At 45.9% G+C, this 19,585-nt stretch overlaps 1 protein-coding gene across 4 annotated transcripts in view; it reads left to right on the top strand.

Annotated features, from left to right (window-relative positions):
- The first annotated feature begins 633 nt into the window (after positions 1–633).
- Positions 634–19,585, top strand: part of SP4 (Sp4 transcription factor) — a 51,562-nt gene continuing 32,610 nt past the window's right edge. Inside the window, exons 1-3 of one of the 4 annotated variants that reach the window (XM_082259100.1) lie at positions 634–888; positions 4,549–4,634; positions 13,987–15,544. In XM_082259100.1, the coding sequence (XP_082115226.1) occupies positions 4,566–4,634; positions 13,987–15,544 (1,627 nt within the window). In that variant the 5' untranslated portion in view covers positions 634–888; positions 4,549–4,565. Of the gene's footprint in view, positions 1,288–1,349; positions 1,453–4,245; positions 4,321–4,548; positions 4,635–13,986; positions 15,545–19,585 lie in introns of those variants that run through there. The other 3 variants (XM_082259099.1, XM_082259098.1, XM_082259101.1) reach the window with 3 other exon arrangements.

Here is a 19,585-nt window from a genome sequence, read left to right as displayed (position 1 = left end):
TGCTAATAATATTAGCTATCTATTTATGCTGAAGGTAGGACTGTGCAGGGGAGGCAGAGAGTGCAAAAGGGGGAACTGTGATTAGAGAGACGGGGGAGGGGGCAGACGGCAAGGGGCACTGTGATGGGGGGCTGTGAAATTTGTGCAATAAATATTCTTGAAAACATTACAAATTTCTGTGGGTGTTTTTACATTTTAAAGTTGGGGGGGGGGGGGGGTGCCAGATATAGGATCCGCCCCGGGTGCCAAATGCTCTAGGTACGCCACTGTATATATATATATATATATATATTTTTTTTTTTTTAAATGAACATAGACATATAAAATAATTTCCTAAAAGGGTTCTTTATTTAGGCATTCACTGCATATAATGCAGATAAAGTAAACCCTCTTCCTTCTTTTGCATTTCAAAATATCAGCAAATAAGGACCATCAACTCTACAGCCAAGCATAATATGTAATCCTGTAGAGATGTTGGCAGATATTTATCAGTCTTGTGCACTATAAGACTTTCTGCCCAATAGAAAGGTGGCATTTCCCTGGGATAAGCCCAGCAGCCAGTGCTCCTAAGGAGGACCGTGACTTACAACAATGCTGCTGCGCCCCGGTCAGCAGAGGGTTAATGCTGTGCGCTCCATGGCCAGGCAGTGGAGAGAGGGGGCGGGGCCAGCGCCGTGTGTCTGGGGGAGGAGGAGGAGAAGGCGGGGCCAGCGCTGTGTTGTCCGGGGGAGGAGGAGAAGGGGAGGAGACTTCTTCTAGCAGCTGGAGCAAAATAATAATAAAATTAAATATCATCGCTGCACCGGAGCCGCCGATCGCCCCCCGCCACCCCCCACTGAAGTGCTCCGCGGAGCGGTCCCCGCACACCCGGAGGAGGCAGGCCGCCTGGTAAGCCGAGGCGAGGGAGGAAAGAGGAGGGTCCCGGGGAGGAGGCCTCGCCAGGGCTGGATGGAGCCGACGGATCCCGTAGCGGGATGGAAGGGGGAGGTGGGAGAGAAGGGGTGTCCGGGCCGCCCCTCTCCGGGGCTGTCAATCAGGGCGGGGGGATCAGGGGCCCCGGCTGCGGGGAGAGACGGAGCTACTACGCCACAACCCCCTTCTGCAGCCAGCTACCGCCGCCATGAGAGAGAGCCAGGCCCCCCATCCCTCCTCCTCCAGCATCCATCCAGCCTCCCTCAGCCACAGCGACCGGCCTTTATATCCTCCCCCCGTCCCATCCCCTCCACTAGCCGCGTCCCTTCCTCCTGATTATCACTGCCACGAATAAGTACTAATTCACCATGAGCGGTACGTAACACCCCCAGCACACCCTCCCCTGACAGCTCACATTCTCCCCGGGATCGGTGACAGCCGTCTCCTCCTACTACGGGGTGTGACAGCAGGCATTAGGTCGGCTTTACAGGAGCATGTGTCTGCATGGAGGAGATACAAACATTGGCAGCGGGGATGGAGGTGGGCGAGTCCAGCATCCTACATGTCACCACCCAACACCATCTTCAATGGTCACCACCCAACACCATCTTCAACGGTCACCACCCAACACCATCTTCAACGGTCACCACCCAACACCATCTTCAATGGTCACCACCCAACACCATCTTCAACGGTCACCACCCAACACCATCTTCTCTGGTCACCACCCAACACCATCTTCCCTGGTCACCACCCAACACCATCTTCAACGGTCACCACCCAACACCATCTTCAACGGTCACCACCCAACACCATCTTCAACGGTCACCACCCAACACCATCTTCTCTGGTCACCACCCAACACCATCTTCCCTGGTCACCACCCAACACCATCTTCCCTGGTCACCACCCAACACCATCTTCAATGGTCACCACCCAACACCATCTTCACTGGTCACCACCCAACACCATCTTCTCTGGGCACCACCCAACACCATCTTCTCTGGGCACCACCCAACACCATCTTCTCTGGGCACCACCCAACACCATCTTCTCTGGTCACCACCCAACACCATCTTCCCTGGTCACCACCCAACACCATCTTCCCTGGTCACCACCCAACACCATCTTCAATGGTCACCACCCAACACCATCTTCTCTGGTCACCACCCAACACCATCTTCACTGGTCACCACCCAACACCATCTTCACTGGTCACCACCCAACACCATCTTCACTGGTCACCACCCAACACCATCTTCTCTGGTCACCACCCAACACCTTCTTCTCTGGTCACCACCCAACACCTTCTTCTCTGGTCACCACCCAACACCATCTTCTTTCTCTGGTCACCACCCAACACCATCTTCTTTCTCTGGTCACCACCCAACACCATCTTCTCTGGTCACCACCCAACACCTTCTTCTCTGGTCACCATAATCGTGTCACCATCTTCTCTGGTCACCATGGTCCTCTCACCTTCTTCTCTGGTCACCATGGTCCTGTCACCCTTTTTCTCTCTGGTCACCATAATCTTGTCACCATCTTCTCTGGTCACCATACACCATCTTCTCGGGTCACCATAATCCTGTCACCATCTTCTCTGGTCACCACCCAACATCATCTTCTCTGGTCACCATGGTCCTGTCACCTTCTTCTCTGGTCACCATGGTCCTGTCACCCTTTTTCTCTCTGGTCACCATAATCCTGTCACCATCTTCTCTGGTCACCATAATCCTGTCACCCTCTTCTCTGGTCACCATGGTCCTGTTCACCATAATCCGGTCACCATCTTTTCTGGTCACCATGGTCCTGACACCCTCTTTTCTGGTCACCATGGTCCTGTCACCCACTTCTCTGGTCACCATGGTCCTGTCAACCTCTTCTCTGGTCACCATGGTCCTGTCACCCTTTTTCTCTCAGGTCACCATAATCCTGTCACCATCTTCTCTGATCACCATGGTCCTGTCACCCTTTCTCTCTGGTCACCATAATCTTGTCACCATAATCCTGTCACCATGTTTTCTGGTCACCATGGTCCTGTCACCCTCTTCTCTGGTCACCATAATCCTGTCACCCTTTTTCTCTCTGGTCACCATGGTCCTGTCACCCTCTTCTCTGGTCACCATAATCCTGTCACCCTCTTCTCTGGTCACCATGGTCCTGTCACCCTTTTTCTCTCTGGTCACCATAATTTGTCACCATCTTGTCTGGTCACCATGGTCCTGTTCACCATAATCAGGTCACCATCTTTTCTGGTCACCATGGTCCTGTCAACCTATTCTCTGCTCTTCTCTGGTCACCATTATCCTGTCACCCACTTCTCTGGTCACCATGGTCCTGTCACCCTCTTGTCTGGTCACCATGGTCTTGTCAACCTCTTCTTATGTCACCATGGTCCTGTCACCTTCTCAGGTCACCATGGTCCTGTCACCATCTTCTCTGGTCACCATAATCCTGTCACCCTCTTCTCTGGTCAGGATAATCCTGTCACCCTCTTTGGTCACCATGGTTCTGTCACTCTGCCCTCTGGTCACCATGGTCCTGTCACCCTCTTCTCTGGTCAGCATGGTTTGGTCACCATGGTTGTGTCACCCTCTTTTTGTGTCACCATGGTCCTGTCACCCTCTTTTTGTGTCACCATGGTCCTGTCACCCCCTTTTCTGGTCACCATGGTCCTGTCACCCCCTTTTCTGGTCACCATGGTTTGTTCACCATGGTTCTTTCACCTTCTGGTCAATTTGGTCCTGTCACCCCCTTTTCTGGTCACCATGGTTTGTTCACCATGGTTCTTTCACCTTCTGGTCAATTTGGTTCTGTCACCATCTTCTCTGCTCACCATGGTTTGTTCACCGTGGTTCTGTCACCATCTTCTCTGGTCACCATAATACTGTCACCATCTTCTCTGGTCACCATGCTCCCGTCACACTCTGTTCTTGTCACCATGTTCCCGTCGCCCTCTTCTCTGGTCACCATGATCCCATCACGCCCTCTTTTCTGCTCACCATGGTTCTGTTACCCTCCAATTTGGTCACATCATTCCCATCACCCTCCGCTCTGGTCACCATGATCTCATCACTCTGTGCACTGGTCACCACAATCCCATCACTTTGGTCCCGTCACCCTGCGCACTGGTCATCTTGGTCCTGTCACCCTCAGCTTTGGGCAACACAGACCCTCACCCTCCACTCCGATCATCATGGTCTTTTCACTCTCCTCCACAATCCTATCATCCTAAGCTCCAGACACTTTGCACTCTGGTCACCTTGGTCCTGTCAACCTCCACTCTGATCAACACAGACCCCTCACTCTGGTCACCATGGTCCTGTCGCCACCTGCTTTCACTTTGGTTAACATGGTCTGGTCACCACCTCTTGCTCAGGTCACCATGGACCTGATACACCTGTAGTAGGATGGGCTTATGATATTTTTTCCACGGTTATCCAGGAATGTTAACTCCACAGCTTATTTTTTTATTCTGGGATTGCTGGGGGTAGAAAATGGGACAACAAAATATGATTTCATGGTACAAGCTAGTAATGGCAAATTAGCAACCTTCCTGTTCCAGTGCATAGCTGTACGTTTTCGGTTACTTTGTTTATTGACACCTGTCCTGTCATTCTGGTTATTTTACAGATCAGGCAGAGGAAGATATGGCCAGCGAGGAAGGAAAAAGTAATGAACCTGAAACCAAAAAAAAGGGCAAATCATCAGGTTCCCAGGTAATTTGTATGTTATGAACATCCAGGGTGCACACCATTATTTTTATACATTTGTTTTAAATCTTTTTCTTTTCTTTTTTTTATTTTAAAGCCCAACTCCAGGCAAGTTTGCCTTCAGAGGTTTCCAACAAGGCTAGCATTCTCATTCCTCAGGAAAACCTTGCTGTCATGTACAGTGCATCCGAAAAGTATTCACTGTGCTTCACTTTTTCCACATTTTGAAATGTTACAGCCTTAGTCCAAAATGGATTAAATTCATTATTTTCCTCACAATTCTACAAATACCCCATAATGGCAACATGAAACAAGTCTGTTTGAAATCTTTGCAAATTTATTAAAATTAAAAAACTAAACAAAAAAAAAAATCACATGTACATAAGTATTTACAACCTTTGCAAGGACACTCAAAATTGAGCTCAGGTGCATCCTGTTTCCACTGATCATCCTTGAGATGTTTCTACAACCTAATTGGAATCCACCCGTGAAAAAATTCAGTTAATTGGACATTATTTGGAAAGGCACACGCCTGTCTATATAAGGTCCCACAGTTAACAGTGCATGTCAGAGCACAAACCAAGCCATGAAGTCCCAGGAATTGTCTGTAGACCTCCGAGATAGGATTGTGTCGAGGCACAGATCTAGGTAAGGGTAGAGAAATTTCTGCAGCATTAAAGGTTCCAATGAGCACAGTGGCCTCCATCATCCATAAATGGAAGAATTTTGTAACCACCAGGACTCTTCCTAGAGCAGACTTCTAGGCCAAACTGACCGATCGGGGGAGAGGGGGCTTAGTCAAAGAGGTGACCAAGAACCCGAAGGTCACTTTGACAGAGCTCCAGTGTTTCTCTGTGGAGAGAGGAGAACCTTCCAGAAGAACAACCATCTCTTCAGCACTCCCTTATGGTAGAGTGGCATGCCTGTAGTTTGCCAAAAAGGCAGCTGAAGGACTCTCAGACCATGAGAAACAAAATTCTCTGGTCTAATGAAACCAAGATTGAACTCTTTGGCCTGAGAAGCAAGCATCCTGTCTGGAGGAAACCAGGCACTACTCATAACCTGGCCAATACCATCCCTACTGTGAAGCATGGTGGTGGCAGAATCATGCTGTGGGGCTCTTTTTCAGCAGCAGGAATTAGGAGACTAATCAGGATTGAGGGAAAGATGAAGACAGCAATGTACAGAGACATCCTTGATGAATACCTGTTCCAGAGCTCTCTGGACCTCAGACTAGGGTGAAGGTTCATCTTCTTACAAGACAACGGCCCTAAATACACAGCCAATATAACAAAAGAGTAGCTACGGGACAACTCTAAATATGCTTGAGTGGCCCAGCCAGAGCCCAGACTTGAACCCAAATTAACATCTCTGGAGAGATCTGAAAATGGCTGTGCACTGACACTCCCCCTCAAACCTGATTGAGTTTGAGAGGTCCTGCAAAGAAGAATGGAAGAAACTGCCCAAAAATAGTTGTGCCAAGCTTGTAGCATCATACTCAAAAAGACTTGAGGCTGTAATTGGTGCCAAAGGTGCTTCAAGAAAGTTTTGACAAATAACAAAACGGACATAATGTGTAAAAAATGAAGCGCTGTGAATACTTCTGGATGCACTGTAGACCTACATCTATGTCCTGCAGATTGGTTTACATGCCAAGGAAGTCCAATTCCTGCTGTACTTTTGGGACCCTCTGGCATTAAGCACTGTAGCTCTCATAGACCCCAGTGCAAAGGTTGTATTTATGCCCCCTCTCCTCTAGGCCATTCACAAAACAAAGCCTGGGAATATAGGCCTGCGCAAGGGGGGGTGCCTGGGCACACCCTAATCACCCCGCGCATATGTCTCCCAACTGCTGGGTCCTAGTGGCAGAACATGTTCCGGCACTCGGCTCCAGATATACAATGTTCTGTCCCCCCCTGCAGCTGTGCTTCTCATAGAAATGGGAGACAGAGGGTCACTTACTACTTCACTCTGCATCACTTAATACAGAGTTCAGAAGTGACTCAGAGGTCAGTAGTAAGTGATGTGGCATTCAGAGGTCAGTAGTAAATGATGTGGCATTCAGAGGTCAGTAGTAAGTGATGTGGCATTCAGAGGTCAGTAGTAAGTGATGTGGCATTCAGAGGTCAGTAGTAAATGATGTGGCATTCAGAGGTCAGTAGTAAGTGATGTGGCATTTAGAGGTCAGTAGTAAGTGATGTGGCATTCAGAGGTCAGTAGTAAGGGATGTGGCATTCAGAGGTCAGTAGTAAGGGATGTGGCATTCAGAGGTCAGTAGTAAGGGATGTGGCATTCAGAGGTCAGTAGTAAGGGATGTGGCATTTAGAGGTCAGTAGTAAGTGATGTGGCATTCAGAGGTCAGTAGTAAGTGATGTGGCATTCAGAGGTCAGTAGTAAGTGATGTGGCATTCAGAGGTCAGTAGTAAGGGATGTGGCATTTAGAGGTCAGTAGTAAGGGATGTGGCATTTAGAGGTCAGTAGTAAGTGATGTGGCATTCAGAGGTCAGTAGTAAGGGATGTGGCATTCAGAGGTCAGTAGTAAGGGATGTGGCATTCAGAGGTCCGTAGTAAATGATGTGGCATTCAGAGGTCCGTAGTAAATGATGTGGCATTCAGAGGTCAGTAGTAAATGATGTGGCATTCAGAGGTCAGTAGTAAGGGATGTGGCATTCAGAGGTCCGTAGTAAATGATGTGGCATTCAGAGGTCAGTAGTAAATGATGTGGCATTCAGAGGTCAGTAGTAAATGATGTGGCATTCAGAGGTCAGTAGTAAATGATGTGGCATTCAGAGGTCAGTAGTAAGGGATGTGGCATTCAGAGGTCAGTAGTAAGGGATGTGGCATTTAGAAGGGACGACCAAAAGCATATTTTATGGGTACAGGAAGGCGTTCATTTTATTTAACTTTTCCCCTTTAAGCCACTCCCACTGTAAACACAGTTTGGCCACACCCACCATTTATTGGGGCTTTGCTAATGCAATAGGCTGCGCACACCTATGCCTAATGTTTTGTAAATGGTAAGGATAAGAACGGTGGCCTGAGATATAACTCTAGTACTGTACTTGGTTCTATGAAACCTGTAGCTCTTGCAGCCCGAGTGTCCAGAATATACAGCAGGAGAGGCACTTCCTCTGGCATGCAAACTAACTGATTTACAGCAGATAGAAGTGTGACGGTATGCTGGTAGATCTGCCATTACTGCTGCCTTGCTTCAGAGACCCTGTAACCCAGTGATTATTTGCTCCCAGCCCACCCAGTCACTAGCCTAACTCAGTCTAATGTGGTAAGAACAGAAGACCTTTATTGAAGAACAGACACAGGTATACATATCCTTGGGGACAACCCCCCCCCCCCTCTTCCTTCCTTGCTGGCATAGAGACACAGGGTGGGATAAACTGTACATCCAATAACATGAGGCACAGGTACATTCAAACTTTTCACCAAATCTTATGAACAAATACTGGACATGCAGCCAACTATGTCAGTGGAAAGGACATGTGAAGAAACTTTCCCCTTTCTTACTCTACCTCTGGTCTTCATGCTTGGAACATGCATAATACACACAGTACAGAGGGTGGGTTAGCGTTATTGACCGGCATTAACCCCATAGGCCAGGCTAGAAGTGTGGCTGCCCGTTACCTTTAGGAACATGGTACGGCAGTCACACTTTATATCTGAGCAATGAAATGCTGTATAGCAAGTGACAGCAATGTTATGTCCAATGTCAGTGTTCTAAACATTAGCAACCTGGCTGGTTCAGGGGCCGATATCCCAGTGAAGAAAAGGGAGATGGGACTGTCACAATATTGTTGATAAATATTACTGTCCAATGTGAAGGAGCCTCTCTAACTTTCAACACAAACCACACATATAAGACCCTGGATAACAGGGATTGATACAAAATACTTTGTCCAGTGTGGTTGTTCTGGGAGTCTGGTTAGGGCAGACCAGACTGGGCTTCTCGGTCACCCTGTACCCCTAATAGACACAGGGTGACTTACACATAAGAGGGGCTTCGGGAGCTGAAAAATAATTTTCCGGACCGCTCTAGGGTAAGCTGGATTCCACGGGCCCCTCGCCCCAAGAAGTATGCCTGCATGACAAGTCCTGAGGAACGAGAATGTTTGAGATGGAAACCTGTGAAGGCAATTCTGCCTGGAGTATAGCTTGTAGCAGTGGTGTATTTAAAGAAGAATGTTAGGAAAAACCTTTTTTAAAATCTGCTGGGTTACAAGTAGTTAAAGATGTGGACAGTGTGACTGTGTAGGAGAGCCCCAAGTCTCTTGTCCAAACACTGGAGATATAGCAAGAGCTATACTATCTGCCTTCAATGAGAGTGTAAATAACAGGCAGCATTTCAGGAGATGGCAAACACCTTTAAAATTTTATTATTTTTAACCCTGCAGGTTATTTTCTTGGAGTTCTTCTTTGAAGTTACTCTGTTGATAATATTAATAAAAAAAAAACGCTGTCTGCAAGAGAAAGCTCCTACTACTTATCTAGTGAGTGTAGGGTTCTCACTGCTGTCTTCAAGAGCAACACTCACCAGGAGAATCTTTACTATCCCCCACTTCATGGTGTGGTTAATGGCTGGGTTGCCTGCTCTTTGCTGTGGTTCCATCTTCCTCGTCACTGTAGGAAACCATAGTTTTGCAGGGGCCAGCAGGAAGAGCCACTGCACACAGCTGGGACCAGGCACATTTGCAAGTATAACCTGTGTGTAGATTACGCTAGAAGCTATAGATTTTGAAGAGCGTGACATAAGAACTAACTGCTCTTTATAGAGATATGTGTTAAAGTGAACCTGTAACCAGACTATGCACACTATAACATTTCCTTATTCTGAACAAACAGTTAAAGCACTTTAAAGTGATTGTAAAGGCAGGTTTTTTTTTTTTTTTTTTTTTTACCTTACTGCATTCTATGTAATAAGGTAAAAAAAAAAAACGTGCAGCTCCATTGCAGCCTCCTCCCCTCGAAATGTATATTTAAAGGTCCGTACACACGATAAGAAAATCTGTAGAGAAAATTAGTCCCGACGACCGATCTGCCGATTTTCGGATTGTTAGTATGGTGCTTTCGACAGCCGACTCTGACTTTTCGGCGGACAAAATCCTGATGTGCAGGCTATATAATTTTTGTTGTCCGTAATACAACGTCCGATTTTTCATCTCATTAGTACAGATTTCGACAGAAAAAAATCTTAAGAGCAAGACTAGGCATGCTCAGAGACAAAAGAACACATACAAAGCAATCCAACACATGACATCACTTCTGAAGTAGAATTCTGTCGTTCGAGAAAATTCGTATGAAAAAAACCTCTTCACTTTCCACATCAGACTAGCTTGCCACAAAAAAACGGATGACAGATCGTTCGATAATCTGATCGTGTGTACGGGGCTTTAGCCTGGGGCTCCCACTGCTGTCAATCAGAGCCAGTGACAAGAGGCAAGGCTGAGCCCTACTCAGTGCAGCATATGGTTACACAGTGGGGCCTGGGAGCGAGTCCCCCATAGCAAAGCGGCTTGCTGTGGGGGCACTCAGCAAGGGGGAGCCAGGAGCGCTGGTAGGGGACCTGAGGAGGAGGATCCAGGCTGCTCTTAGCAGCACTATCGTACATAGCATGTAAGCATATTTGATATTTTAAACCAAAAAAAAAAAAACAATCGTTACAATTGCTTTAAAACAAGCCTCACTCACCTCTGTAGCTATATGCAATGTGGAAAAATTAGTTTTCAGTTTAGTAAAATCGTGACTATTTTTCTAAAAAATAAAGTTTTGCAGCTTACAAATCTTCTGCTCTAAACAAGCAGCAGGTGTTTCTGGGCTGTTAGAAACAGACTCAAATCTTTGTTGTGATATTTAAAAATTAATATCTTCACAATTGAAGCAACTAGAGAGGTCAGGTATGGCTTTGTTTAAAGGCATAGTCGACCTTTTGCAAAACGTCATACATGCGCTCATATTAATAGGACAAAAAAATGTGCTTAACCCTTTTGCGCCAGCCGACCTTTTAGGGGTTTGGCATTCCAGGAGGCGGAGCTTGCGACCATGTGACCAGCCAATCACAGCAGTCACGTGATTGGAAAACTCCCAATCATAAGCAATCAGAAAACTCCTGATCATAAGAAGCAATCGGGAGCTTTTAGTGAGTCGCCAGTCACTGTGCGCACTCTCTCCACACAGCTCTTTTTGCGCTAATATATGCAAATATGCGGCGCCAAGGCCCAGCTACCAAGAGGCTGCATATTTGCAGGTGCTCGGCGCCTAGGGGTTAAAATACATTTTCCATTGATGCCTGCAGAGAATTGCATTTTCGATCAGTGGATGACAAGGGCACAGCATATGCTCCTAAAGAGGTGCAGACCTCCGGTTATTAGGCTGTAGGTAGTAACCAATGGACTACAAGTGTAGTAACTTCACCACGCTTATGCGGCAGGTGCCGACTTTGCGGTGCTGCATCGATTTGAAAAAGTAGCTCCTGCACTACTTTTGGCTATTTCGGGTGCGACTTGCATAGACATCTGTGTATGAAGCCGCACAGATGTCTTCCAAGTCGCACTGACATGCAGTTTTCAGATGAAGTTGCACAAATTCAAAGCCACAGTCAATGTGAGCGAGGGCTAATTGTTAAAGCTTAACTGAGCAATCTGAAGTTAGAAGCTGATTGCACCAGTTTTAGTAAATCTCTCCCTATGTGTCTTAGCAACGTCCTAGCAACAAGCAGGAAGTTTTTTATTGGTAAGTAAGGAGGTACGTAAAAAAACTTACACCTATAGAAAGGACATTGTCTAAATTTAGTCAAAGCTGCACAGCTTTTTTTTTTTTTCTCTACAGGCATCCCTTTCCTGCATAGGCAGTTTTTTGATAAAGGTGAACTATTCGTTAAAAGTTCTTTTACTGCTACAGTTTCATGTCCATAGTCTGGACATGGGTGCACTTTAAAAGTGGTTGTAAATCCTCAAATATACCCAGTGAAGTGACTGGCATCAGGTGATACACAAAGATAAAACAAATCCCTCTTACATAAGTTGTACCTGTTTATTTTCAGCCATCATCCATTTAAAGTGCAGAATTTTATATAGGATCTCTCAGCTCTGAAAAGCAGGGGGTGGAGGACTCATGCACACTGCAGCTCAAAGAAGTGGTTCCTACAGGCTTTTGAGCTCTCATTTTTTTTTTTCTGCCTGGAAACTCCCCTCCGTGTTAGCCAATGTGTCCATGAACACTTTGGCTTTTTCAGGAGTTTACAGGCAGAAAATAAAACCCACCAAACTCACGTTTTTGAGAGGAGCTTTTGAGCAGAAAAGATGCCTAATGGGCCATACACACTATATAATATGAGGTCAAACCTAAACACTTTCAATTTGTATGCAATCTGACAGGCCCTTGCACTACATAGAAAAGGTAAATCTGAAGGAAATCTAACCACAAAAGTTGGATAGTGTATATCCAGCTTAAAGGCCCATACACGCAATAAGAAAATTTGTAGGGAAAATTCGTCCGACGACCGATCTGCCGATTTTCGGATTGTTAGTATGGTGCTTTCGACAGCCAACTCCGACTTTTCGGCTGACAAAATCCTGGTGTGCAGGCTATATCCTTTTTCTCGTCCGTAATACAACGTCCGATTTTCGTCTCATTAGTACAGATTTCGACGGAAAAAAATCTTAAGAGCAAGACTAGGCATGCTCAGAAATGAAAGAACACATAGAAAACAATCCAACACATGACATCACTTCTGAAGTAGAATTCTGTCGTACGGGAAAATTCGTATGAAAATAACCTCTTTACTTTCCACATCAGACTGGCATGCCACAAAAAACGGACGACAGATCGTTCCATAATCTGATCGTGTGTACGGGGGGCTTAAGTCCCCAAAAATGTGCGAAAGAGCTTGAAAATGCTCAAAGAAGCTTAAAAAAACACACACACAAGAAAAAAAAAAAAAATAGGAAAAATGAGCTAAGGGGAGGGTTTGATATAAAAACACTAATGCTCAAAGAAGCTCAATAAAAACCTGTATAAGAGGCCAAAAAAGTACAAGCTAAAATAAAAGCTCAAATGCCTGTAAAAGCAGCTTTTCTTTGAGCTGCAGTGTGCATGACCCCCTATTTGAGACAAGTACACATTATAGAGCAGTGGTTTCTCAACTGCGGCCCGGGGGCCGAATGTGGCCCTTCACTTGTCTTTATCTGGCCCTTGAGTAACCATTGTTTCCACTGACATGAATGATGGGGCACTATTCTTCCCACCAATGATCGGACACTATATTTCCTACTGACACCGATAGGGCACTAATAGTTCCCCTAATACCAAAGATGGGACATTTTCTACATTGGCCATGGTCTGGCCCCCTCATGCCTTGTACACACGCAACGATTATCGGCCGACCGATTGTCCGACTTTTGTTTTGTTGGTTGGAATGTGCCTAGACTGCACACAAATTTTCTCGGCCAACAAAAATCTACTTCAGAAGTTATGTCATGTGCTGGTTTACTTTCCGTGTGTTTTTTCTTCTCTGAGCATGCCCAGTCTTGCTCATCAGATTTTTGTCTGCCGAAATCTGTCCTGACTGAAGGAAAATCGGCCGTTCTGTTGACGGCCAACAAAAATTTTATAGCCTGCACACCAGATTTTTTTCGGCCGAAAAGTCGGAGTTGGTTGTCGAAAAGCATCATACTAACAAGCCGAAAATCGGATGTTGGCCGAAAATTCCCGGCCAATAATCGATGCGTGTGTACGAGGCATCAAAGTCTGAGAGCCGGTTCACATACAGGCGACCCGACTTGCCGGGGCGACCTGTGAAGTCGCGGTGCACAGCGCGCACCGTGACCTCGGAGAGACATGCACGGACTTCATATCATTGAAGTCAATGCAGGTCGCTCCAAAGTAGTACAGGACCCTTTTTCTAAGTCGGAGCGACTTGTGTCGCTCCTATTAGAACGGGTCCTGTGCTAATCTATGGCAGGCGACCCACGGCGACTTGTCAGGCGACCAGGTCGCCTGACAAGTCGCTCCAGTGTGAACCGGCTCTAAAGCACAGTAAAGTGGCTCTTTGTTTAGAAAGTTTGCAGACCCCTGCTATAGAGGGAAAGGCTTTGTTCAAATTTTAGTGTCTGAGTTTTATAACCACTTTAATTCTGCTTCTGTAAGGGTGCTTGTTTAAAAAAAAAAAAAAACTTGAAATGTCATCTGTTGCTTCCTGTAAGTTACCATTTGAAATTTGCAGTTTATAGAAAACCTAAGATACTTCTGAGACTGTGACCACTTCCTGTTAAAGATCTTGTGTTAGCGCTGTCAGATGGAAACACACCCATCCTCCTCTCTGTTCTCTCCCGCTTTCTTTTTTGACTAGGACTCTCAGCCTTCTCCCCTGGCTTTGCTAGCAGCAACCTGCAGTAAAATAGGAACCACTGGGGAAAATCAGGCCGCTGGACAGCAGCAGTTAATCATAGATCCCAGCCAAGGATTGGTTCAGCTTCAAAACCAGTCGCAGCAGCTGGAGCTGGTTACCACTCAGCTGGCAGGCAGCGCTTGGCAAATAGTCGCGGCTGCACCTCCCATTTCAAAGGAAAACAGTATAGCTCAGCAAGGCATTTCAATAGCTGCTAGTACAGCAGGTTCGTCTACTAGCAGCAATGAGAATTCATCGCCCACAAAAACTAAAGCTAGCACTTCAGCTACAGCCCCTGGGCAGTTTCAGGTCATCCAGGTCCAGACGCCTGGAGGGAACGTGCAGTACCAAGTTATTCCCCAGATTCAGACTGTGGACGGTCAGCACATTCAGATCAGCCCTGGAAATGCCACCACACTGCAAGATTTGCAAGGTCAAATCCAATTTATCCCCGCTGGTAACAATCAAGCCATTATCACTGCTGGCAACAGAACAGCATCTGGAAATATTATTGCACAGAACTTAGCGAATCAAACTGTTCCAGTGCAGATCCGACCTGGAGTTTCTATACCACTGCAGCTGCAGACCATCTCTGGTACTCCTCAAGTTGTGACTACCTTACCAATAAACATAGGAGGAGTGACTCTGGCTCTGCCCGTGATCAACAGTATGTCTGCTGGAGGAAGTTCAGCACAGATTGTTCAGACCACAGATGGTGGGGTTACCAATGGAAATCAGCTGGTGTCTACACCAATCACAACTTCCTCCGTCAGTACCATGCCTGATTCTCCCTCCTCCTCCGCCTCCTCCACCACCTGTACAACCACTGTGTCTACCACTCTGACTAGCAGCGACACGCTTGTCAGCACAGCTGAATCAGGCCAGTTCCCGAGCACGCCAGCAAGTACAGAACGTGCAGCAGAAGAATCGCCATCCTCAGTCACCGAGTCTGAATCTCAAAGTAGCAGTCAGCTTCAGGCCAACGGACTTCAGAATGTGTCCGATCAGTCGAGCTCCTTGCAGCAGGTGCAGATCGTGGGGCAGCCTGTTTTACAGCAAATTCAGATTCAGCAGCCACAGCAACAGATTATACAAGCCATACCACAGCAGTCTTTTCAGCTTCAATCAGGACAGACCATACAGACTCTTCAGCAGCAACAGCTGCAAAACGTTCAACTCCAAGCACTTAGCCCAACGCAGGTTCTTATAAGGGCCCCAACATTAACCCCATCTGGTCAGATCAGCTGGCAAACTGTGCAGGTTCAGAATATCCAGAGCCTTCAAAATTTGCAAGTTCAAAACACTGGCCTGCCGCAACAACTCACCATAACTCCGGTGTCTACCAGTAGTGGCACAACAATTGCCCAGATTACACCAGTGACAGTTGCTGGCACCCCAATCACTCTCAATGCTGCCCACTTTACATCTGTGCCTAACCTGCAGACGGTCAGCGTTGCAAATCTTGGTACAGCTGGAGTCCAGGTTCAGGGGGTTCCTGTAACTATTACAAACGTTGGAGGTATGTGTCATCTTTGCATATTAAACCATGTCTTCTGTTTTGCTGAATCCGGGCATTGCCTAAGCTGGCCATACATTAAACAATTTTTCATGTACAATTTTCCTTAGAAATATGAGGTCAGACCCAAACACTTTCAATTTGTATGCAATCAGGCAGCCCTTTGCACTACATAGTTGAAGGTAAATCTAAAGGAAATTGAATAAGAAAATTTTATAATGTATGGTCAGCCTTAGGCAGTGAAAGGATTAAACACTATTACACTGAGAACACATAGGTATATGTCTGTGTCTCCAGAATAAAATTCAGTTCAAGAATATGCTGTAACTGAAAGTTTCTGGTTAGCCTAGCGGCGGCCCAGTGATGGTTAACCTTGGCACCCCAGATGTTTTGGAACTACATTTCCCATGATGCTCAAAAACACTGCAGAGTGCATGAGCATCATGGGAAATGTAGTTCCAAAACATCTGGGGTGCCAAGGTTCACCATCACTGGGCCCTAGCCTGTACTTTCCATGTGTATGGACGGCAGATTGTACTCGTTTATATATTGGTCTCCTTTTTGGCATCATCAGACAATATCAAAAAGTGCAGTACTCCTCAAACAACCAAATACCGAAAATAAATGAAGAAATAAATAAATTATGAAATAAAGTTATCACTTCAAGGGTGTGTACATTTTAAAAAAAAATCTTCTTGTCCAAGGGACTAAATCAAGGTCCCAAGTCGCTTGTCCTGATAAAAAAAAACAAATCCTTTTTCCCAGGATGGAAATTTTTAAGTTAGATATTTGGTTAAATATAAAAGATGTTACGCCAAGTAAACCTAGGTTCACATCTATTCGTTTTTCAGTGCATTTTGCAGTTTGAAGAGATGCACTACAGTCCATATACCATTGTTTCCTAAAGTACACTTTCACATCTATGTGATGTGTTGTGCAGCCAGTGCAATTTTAGAAAGGGTCGGGGACTTTTTTACCACGTTTTGCGTGTAATAGACTTCATTGGGATCGCACCAGAAACGCAGGTGTTCTGTTTGTGATGCGATTTTTGATGTGTTTTGTAGTTTTAATTTTTCCGTTTAAACACTGCATATAGCTGGTTGTTAAGAAGCAGGCCAGGAAGCCGACCGCCATGTCCTTAACAACCGATAAGTCGTCATCAGGGTTTCCCTGTTGACAGCTTAATGTAAAAATTAAAAAAAACACACACATTGTGAAAGAAAACAGCATGGGGCCCCCCTCCAGGTCCTTTGGGTCTAGTATGGATTCAGAGGGGAACCCCCCCCCCCCCTCCAGGTCCATACCAGACCATTCGGGTCTAGTATGAGTTGGGGCACCTCAAAGCACCTTGCCCCCATGTTGATGAGGACAAGTTCCTCTTGCTGACAACCCTTGGCGGTGGTTGTGGGGGTCTGCAGGCAGGGGGCTTATCTGAATCGGAAAGCTCCTTTTAAGAAAGGGGGCCCACGGTCCCCCCCATGTGAATGAGTATGGGGTACCCATTCACCCCAAAAAGCAGTGAAGTGTTTAAAAAATGAGACAGTTTTTGACAATGCCTTTATTAAAAATTAAAAATGTCCCCTATTGTTGCTCCAACATGTCTTATTTCTCCGGTACCGATGTCCTCTTCCTCATGCAGTCTTCTCCCCCTGGTGCTGTCTTCTCCTTGAGCTGTCTTCTTCCTTGCCGCCACTTACTTGCTAAAAACAAAAAAAGACAATCTTTTTCTAACGCTGTATTCCTCCGTTGTGTTGTCCCCCGCTGTCTGCCATTTCTTATAAAGTCATAGGGTGTGGCTATCCAATGACGTTACCTGGAGAACCGCTCCTTATGACGTCACAAGGGGCGGGTTCTCTGGGTGACGTCATCAGAGAAAGACAGCGTTAAAAGATCAGCTTTATTTCTTTTTAGCGATTAAGCCACAGCGAGGGAGAAGACCGCACCAGGGGGAGATAGCACCAGGGGAGAAGACTGCATCGGAGGGAGAATACTGCATCGGAGGGAGAAGAAATATTGGAGCAAGAAAGAAACATTGGAGCTGTGACGGCGACTTTTTCATTTTTATTAAAGGAATTGTCAAAAACTGTCTCTTGTGTGTTTTTTTTTTTTTTTTTTAACACTTCACTGGTTCTTGGGGTGAATGGGTAGGGGTACAATATACCCCATGCTCATTCACATGGGGGGTGCCCAGGATCCAGGGCCCCCTTTCTTAAAGGGGGCTTCCAGATTCTGAAAAGCCCCCTGCCCGCAGACCCCACAACCACCGCCCAAGTTTGTCTGGAATAGGCCCTTGTCCCCATCAACATGAAGGCAAGGTGCCCAAAAGCACCCATCCCCCCCATGCTTGCTCGTCCCCTCCCTTTCCTGACCTGCCAGGTTGCACGCTCAGATAAGGGTCTAGTATGGATTTTGGGGGGGGCCCACACTGTTTTTTTTTTTTCTTTTAAATTTTTGCGTTGGGGGGGTTCCCTCCAAATCCATCTTAGACCCAAAGGGCCTGGTATGGACCTGGAGGGGGACCCCAGGCTGACAGCTGATGACTCATCGATTGTTGAGGAGGCGGCGGCCGGCTTCCCAGCCTGCTCCTTAGCAACCAGCTATATAGGGTTTTTAAACAGTAATAAAACTGCAAAACATATCAAAAATCGCATCACAAACACAACACTTGCGTTTCTGGTGCAATTCCATTGAAGTATATTACACACAAAAACGTAGAGAAATGTTAAATGGACTGTAGTGCATTTCTGCAAACTGAAAAATGCACTGAAAAGGCATAGGTGTGAACCTAGGGTTGCTTGACATAACATCATCTTTTATATTTAACCAAACAATTGGGTTATGTATTGTCTTTTTTGCATGGAATCCCCCAAATAAAAATTGCAATACCCACAAATTTATTCCCCCCTGACAGCTGATGACTCATCGATTGTTAAGGCCCGGCGGCTGGCTTCCCGGACCCCCTCCTTAACAACCAGCAATGTACACTGTGTTTTATATTGTGTTTAAAGAAAAAAAAACATACAATGCTTAAAAACTGCATGTAAAAACGAGGGTTTAACCAGTTCTGGACCGGAAGGATTTGCCCCCTTAATAACCAGGCCATTTTTTTGCAATTCGGTACTGCGTTGCTTTAAATGAAAATCGTGCGGTCGTGCAACACTGTACCGAAATAAAATTGATGTCCGTTTTTTTCCCCCACAAATAGAGATTTCTTTTGGTGGTATTTGATCACCTCTGCGATTTTTTTTTTTTTTTTTTTTTCTTCTTCTTTTTTTGCGCTATAAATAAAATAAGAGCGACAATTCTGAAAAAAAAAAAACTATATTTTTCACATCCTGCTATATAACATTCCCAAAAAAAAAAAAAAAATTAAAAATCCATTTTTTTCATCCTTTTAGGCCAATTTGTGTTCTGCTACATATTTTTGGTAAATAAAAATCTCAAGCGTATTACTAGGCGAAAGTTTTATGTAATTTTTATTTATTTTTTACTAGTAATGGCTGTAATCTGCTATTTTTAGCGGGACTTCGACATTGCGGCGGACAGATCGGACCCCTAACTGACATTTTTGACACTTTTGGAGGGACCAGTGATATTACTACAGAAATCAGTGCTAAAAATATGCACTGTTACTGTAATAATGACACTGGCAGAGAAGGGGTTAACCTAGTGGGTGATCAAAGGGTTAAATGTGACCATAGGGGAGTGTTTACTAACTGTGGGGGGATAGGCTTGTGAAATGACCATAGCGACCTGTGATCCTATATAGAATGATCACAGGGGCTCTGTGATCATTTCACAGAGAACGGTAAGCTGCATTTGCAACAGCTGGCCTTTCTTCTCTCTGAGCAGGGAGCGATCACGGGTGGCTGGCAGCAATCGCAGTCGCCGGCCCCATGCATCGGCATCCCTGCTGCCTACTGGGGGCGGGAGCACGCCCCAGCACCATGCGCGCAGCTGAGCCAGCCTGCCGCAGTAAAACTACGGCGGGCGGCAAGTGGTTAAAGGGGCACTGCAAAACGTGCATGAAAAACGCTTCAAGCA

Source organism: Pelophylax lessonae, assembly GCF_965119305.1.
Source record: "Pelophylax lessonae genome assembly, chromosome: 5".
NCBI classification, from domain to species: domain Eukaryota; kingdom Metazoa; phylum Chordata; class Amphibia; order Anura; family Ranidae; genus Pelophylax; species Pelophylax lessonae.
The sequence above is the reverse complement of the archived record's forward strand: the minus strand, read 5'-3'. Positions and strand labels throughout refer to the sequence as shown.